The 6,000-nt window shown below is 43.1% G+C and overlaps 2 protein-coding genes across 2 annotated transcripts; one reads left to right on the top strand and one right to left on the bottom strand.

Moving 5' to 3' along the window:
- Positions 1-696: 696 nt before the first annotated feature.
- C922_03114 (hypothetical protein) lies at positions 697-1,185 on the top strand (the record flags this gene model as incomplete). Its single annotated transcript, XM_008818706.1, has 1 exon — positions 697-1,185. The coding sequence occupies one exon, from the start codon at positions 697-699 to the stop codon at positions 1,183-1,185; it is 489 nt and encodes a 162-aa protein (XP_008816928.1).
- A 1,499-nt stretch (positions 1,186-2,684) lies between these two features.
- On the bottom strand, positions 2,685-4,481 carry C922_03113 (methionyl aminopeptidase; the record flags this gene model as incomplete). The annotated part of the gene is made up of 1 exon (XM_008818705.1): positions 2,685-4,481. One exon carries the CDS (start codon positions 4,479-4,481, stop codon positions 2,685-2,687), a length of 1,797 nt encoding a protein of 598 aa, XP_008816927.1.
- Positions 4,482-6,000: the final 1,519 nt, after the last annotated feature.

The following is a 6,000-nucleotide window of genomic DNA, read 5'->3' as shown; positions in this document are numbered from 1 at the left end:
CTATGTATGTGCATATGCCTATGCATGTATGTCCATACCAACGCCCAAGGGTGCCTGCGCAGAAGAGACGATGAACCCCGCCCCGTGTTAAGGATCATACGCCATATTTACAGAGTCGATAAGGTTGGGTATAGATGCATCTATACCCGAAAAAAAATACAAGGAATGATAATTTTGTGAAACTACACCAAAGTTGCGAATGCTGGAGCTGTTTAAAAAAAAAAAAAAGGCGACTTGATTTTATGGCTAAAATTCCTACAAACGATTTCGCCTCGTTTTTTTCTATTTTCAACCTTTGTAAATTTCCTTGCAAGAGCGTCCTTCACTGTACCAAATTGTAAAACATTTCCTGGTTAGCGTTTTAATGTCTAACTCCCCACGTAGAAGGAACATACTTCTGAAGAAGCAAAATTGGTGCTCAAGCGAAGAAAAGTTTTCAAGTGTTGGATTATCTTACAACATATAAAATTAAACACACTGCTACGCCCCTGTGTAGGAATGTAAATAAATGCGGACGTTTTACATACATAACGGAAGTCTTCTCTTTCATATAGATTTTTTTTCCCGCCTTTTGAGGAGTGTGCATCCCATCATCGCACAATCGTACAAATTATAGCAGCAACTTTCCCTGCACAGAAAAAAAGGGGCATATATATTTTTTTTTTTTTTCCCATTTTGGGTGATATGTTTTAGAAAATGTTACAAGAAAGAGACTTAGCGAGAGAGCCATGCCCTGACAGAATCATAGAAGATATGGGTGGCGCCTTTGGCATGGGTTGCATAGGAGGGTACATATGGCATTTTTTAAAAGGCGCAAGAAATAGCCCCCAGGGGGATGTGTTAAGTGGCGCTTTGTATAGCGGGCGTATGAGAGCCCCGATTTTGGGAGGTAACTTTGCCGTGTGGGGAGGCACATTTAGTTGCTTCGATTGTACATTTCAGTATATACGGAAAAAAGAAGACCACTGGAATGCCATAGGTAGTGGGTTTTTCACCGGTGGTGTCTTAGCCATGAGGGGTGGTTGGAGATCTGCTTCCAGAAATGCCATCGTCGGTGGAGTTCTGCTAGCCATTATAGAAATCGTTTCGCTCGTATTGACCCGTAAGACAACACCGACACCTAGACAGCAATTTCAGCAACAAATGGAGTTGGAAAAAAAAATGGAGTCCAAAAATAGCAGATAATAGCCGCGTATGTTTACGTGATCGTGAAATGTTATGATATTTGTTCTGTGCCTAGTGATGTGTCAGCTCCTATGTACAGCCTAATCTTTCCCCCACCACCGTTAACCAGTATGTGTCTGTATACCCTTATCAATTTTAATTAACACCCTGCTCACGGGTGGTAGCTGCGTGCGTACGTACATGCATGTGGCGCATTTCAAAGGTGGAGCTTCTCTCTGTCTTTTTTTTTTTTTTTTTTAATTCTGTGCCTTCTGCTACCTCATTGTTGTGGTGCATATGCCTCTACGCGAGAGCTGCTCCACATGTGTATGTGTGCATACCACGGGTCGCTTCTCCCCCCGCTCGGCTGCTTCCCTCGCGTTGCCATTTTCCCAAAGCTGCATGTTTCAAAATTCACCATTTTTGTTTTATTTTTAAGTGGAATTAATAACTATTCGTAATGGTGCGTTGGTACATGTGCATGGCGTTGCGTTTAAGCGGTCTTTGCGCGGCCGCTGTATGGCCGTTACTCTGCCACTGCGCGACCATTTATGATGCCCGCTGTGCGCATTATTGCTCCCTACTTATTTATTTACTTACGTACTTATGCTGTTTTTTTTTCTCTTCTTTTTTTTTGTCTTCTGTAACACACGAATTTTTTAATATCGAAGCCTTCCAAAAAATGGAAGAATAAAAATGTGTTAAAATGGTTTGATTTTCCATTTTGAGTTACCATTTTGGGTTACCATTTCGGATTACCATTTTGGTGTAGGGCCTTTCCGCGGCCCCCAATAGGACCGTCGCACTCCGTTGCGTACCTTCCGCACGTTCCGCAAAATTAAGCCATAGTGCCAAACGAATAAGTTATTAAAAAGTGAACTAAATGTGTTGGTTGAGAGTTGCTTCGAATAGGGTTTCCACATTTGACGTGGCCTGTGTATATTCCCCAACAAAACTTTCGAGGCGCGCTCGTGGGGATATGCGGTGCGGTGGTGTTAAAAATGGTTTTGGATGAGCCTTACGAAGCGGGAAAAGAGCAGTCGCAGTCGCGTACGCTTTGCGGGTGTGGTTCCCTCGCGATGAATTAAAGAAAAAGGGGGAAAACGCTTTTTTCATTTTTTTTCCTGCTGGGAGCGGAAAATATTTTACAAAATTGGCACTATTTTATGCTATGCTGCGTATAGGTTTCCTCGCACAGAGTAGGAGCGCCTACCTGATGGGATAATATGTCCCCAGCTAACACCCACTACCACCACCGCCTCGATGAACAACACAGGCCCACAGTTGGGCGAATGGAACATTTCGTCGTAGCGCGTAGGTTCATCTAGCCAAGGTGTACTTAAAATGTGACCCTTGTTGGGGGTTCTTTTTTTTTTCCCAACAGATGGGTAGCCCCACTTTTGTACCAAGTACACGTAGGAAAATAATGTCACAAAGATAGTGCCATGCTGTGATGTCAACGTTGCGCTGCATATGCAGAGGGGGGGAGGTTTTCCGCTGGGCGCTCCCCTTCCGCGTGGTCAGAAGTCTGGCCCCCGAGACAAAACCTCCTTACACGTCGGGCGCAGCAAAATGGTGTGCTCCATTTGAGACGTAAACGAGTTCTTCACATCACACAGGGGGGGATACGGCTCCACGATGTTTAAATCGATCAGCGTCTTTAGGGCCATAAAATGTCTCTTCTGTCCCAAGTCATCCAACCATCTATGACAGAACGGCAGCGTATCAAAATTGTCGTTAATAACTTTTAAGAGCGTCTTTGCAGAATTTAATCTAATGGGAACAAATTGTTTATCTGGATTTCTCATGTAATGGGAACATTCATTATCGTGGGTAACATAACCCTTACCAGTGGATGCAAAGGTTTCGATGGCAAATAGTTCACCCTCTTCCATGATTTCATTTTTTTCTTTCTGTTTGACGATGGGGACACATTTGCCCCCATGAATAATATACTTATTAATGGAGTGTCCTCTGAGATTTGAAATGGCTTTAATGGGATAAGTCTTCTGGTTTAATTCGATTTCGTATGACTCGATAGCTTCTTGGATTGCTTCTCCTATGTCGCACATTCTGGCATCAATTCCTGCCTCTTTAATGCCTGTGTTTGTTCCATCCTGAGTGGCCTTAATAAGGTTATCGTACTTTTCGTTAAAAGCAATGGTAAAAGCACAGTCTATTATGTAGCCATTCACATGTACTCCGAAATCTAACTTGCATACATCATCATATTTTAAAACCGTTTCGTCTCCATAATTTGGAGTGTAATGAGCTGCACAATGGTTTAATGAGCACCCTGTTGGGAACCCCCAGCCACAATTTAACTTATGAGATAAAATCAATTCTTTCGTTTTTTTTTCTGTCTCTTTTACTATGTCAATCATTTTTCTTCCCGGTTGGACATACGTCTGTATGTATTTCCTAACTTGTCTATGACACTCTGCAGCTTTTCTTAGATCTTCATAAAAATCCGAACTTAATTTTTCGACCTCTTTCTTTTCTTGCAGTGTTTTTCCACTAAGGACATGTTTATAGTTTTGAATTTCCCCAACTGGGTAGTTCTTCCCTTGGTAAACCATTTCTATTGGCACCGTTGCCGGGCTTGTTTGTATGCTCCTTTCTACTTGGGGCCAATTCTTTAGTAATCTTATGTGGCTATTATTTTGCTCCTCCACTAGGTGTTCCTTCAGGGTGATGTTTTTTTTTATTCTTTCTATTTCGAACTCGTCAAGGTCTATTTTGTATTTCTCCTCCGCCTCTACCGCTGCAGCTTCGTCTTCTCCGCCGCACTGCCCATTTTGGAGGGGTCCCCCTTGGTTTTTTATTTCGCTTTTGAATTCGCTCAGAATGAGATCCAGCTTGTCCACTTTCTTCTTGATCTTCTTCGCGGGGGTCTTTCCGCCGTTTGCTTTGTTGGTGGCTCCTTTGTTGGTGGCTCCTTTGTTGGTGGCTCCTTTGTTGGTGGCTCCTTTGTTGGTGGCTCCTTTGTTGGTGGCTCCTTTGTTGGTGGCCGCTTTGTTTGCAGCTGCTTTATTGGCAGTTTCTTTGTTGGCACCTTCTCTGTTGGCAGTTTCTTTCTTCATCGCTCCCTCATTGGCAGTTTCCTTGTTCAGGGCTCCCCCACTGGCAGTTTCCTTGTTGACCACCTGCACATCGGCGGACTCCCTCTTTTCGTTCTTCTCCTTGGTTGTCGTCTTATTCCTTGGGATTGGCAACTCGCCGCCTTGGGCGCCCTTACTCTTTCCATTGCTCTTCGTGGGTTTCTTCTTCGCGCTGGTGGTGCTGCCCTTCGGTCCCCCCCTGTTACTTCCTTTCATCTTGATTGAATCGCTCCTTGGAGAGTATACTCCTCTTGGGGTGAGCACACAGTTACGCCTGTTTGTTTAGCAAGCGCATGCTTGTCGTATGCCACTCGTGCGGGGGAAAAGGAACCTCCCGCTGTTTTTATGATTCTGCCCGTTAGCGATCAGCCACTTTGTTGCTTCTTTCCCTTAGCGATCTTCCACTTGGTTTCTTTTTTTTTCCCCTTCTGCACAATTTCAAAAATTTTTTTTTGGAAAAAGCACCCCTTTGCCCTGCGCGCTGCCCTTTTGGGTATTTCCGTTGCCAATGTTTTTGGCTTTTTGGCTGTTCAGCTGTTTCGCTGCTTGGTAGAACGGCTGACAGGGGGCGGCGTTTCTGGTGGCACACTGCTGACTAACTAAATGAATAAGTAAATAATAGAGTAAATAAAAATACATACATAGATAAATACATATACATGTATGTAAATGCGCGTGCATACTTTGTGACGTATTTCCCCGCGGTCGGCGTCGCAAGGTATGCATTATTGGGAGTATTTCCTTTTTTTTTTTTTTTTTTTTCGCTGTTTCGACCCCACTGCGGGCATACCACATATAACATCCAAAATGTATTCCTACATCTAACGCGCATGTAGCTTTGCCCTGGGCCTTGGCTTGCTATCTTTTTTTTTTTTTTTTTCCGCATCATTTGTTCTTTCCATTTCGAGATTGGCAACTTGTGCCGAGGCGCCCTGTATACATAAGTATACAAAAATATGAACAAACTTGGAATTTTTTTTTTTTTACTATGCCGCAGTTTCTTTCTGTTTCATTTTTTCACAGCACATTTTTAACGATCTTATTTGTGAACCTTTCATTTGTAATTTCCATCCTTTTATGTTTTACAAACATACGTACGAAGTATATACATACGTTCTACGTATGTTTTCCTTGCTGAACGTTGCGGAGGTGCGCTTTGTTTTTAAAAGTTACCAGCGCGCCAACGTTGTCAGGATATCTTTCTTGTGCGCCCGGCAGATGGTTGGTTATGTGGCCATCCCCTCTGCCAAGCGCCTCAGTTTGCATAATAATTGTGCAACCATAGTGTTGTGAGTGTTTTCCCCAGTTGTTCTGCCCTCGGGGGTGACAATCTCTGCATTCCCGAAGGGGGGAGGAAGCACCAACCATTTTGGAGAAGAAAGAGTACAGAAAAAAAAAAACAACAACAAAGAAGAAGAAGAAAAGAAGCCTTCAAAAGTGGCACATAAAATACATTTTGTATCACCACGCATCAACGGAGAAAGTCACCCCTGCGTTATATGCTTATGTGCTACCTACCGTAGTGTTCACCTTTTTTGTCATTCGTTTGCTACTTTGTTTTCCAGTCTCTTTGCCACTTTGTTTGCTACTTTTTTTGTCACTTTGTTTGTCACTTTGTTTGCTACTTTGTTTGTCACTTTGTTTGCCACTTTGTTTGCCACTTTGTTTGCCAGTCTTTTTGCCAGTCTTTTTGCCAGTCTTTTTGCCAGTCTTTTTGCCAGTCTGTTTTCCACCT

Source organism: Plasmodium inui, assembly GCF_000524495.1.
Source record: "Plasmodium inui San Antonio 1 unplaced genomic scaffold supercont1.12, whole genome shotgun sequence".
In the NCBI taxonomy this organism is placed as follows: domain Eukaryota; phylum Apicomplexa; class Aconoidasida; order Haemosporida; family Plasmodiidae; genus Plasmodium; species Plasmodium inui.
This window is presented reverse-complemented; position numbering and strand designations above follow the sequence as displayed.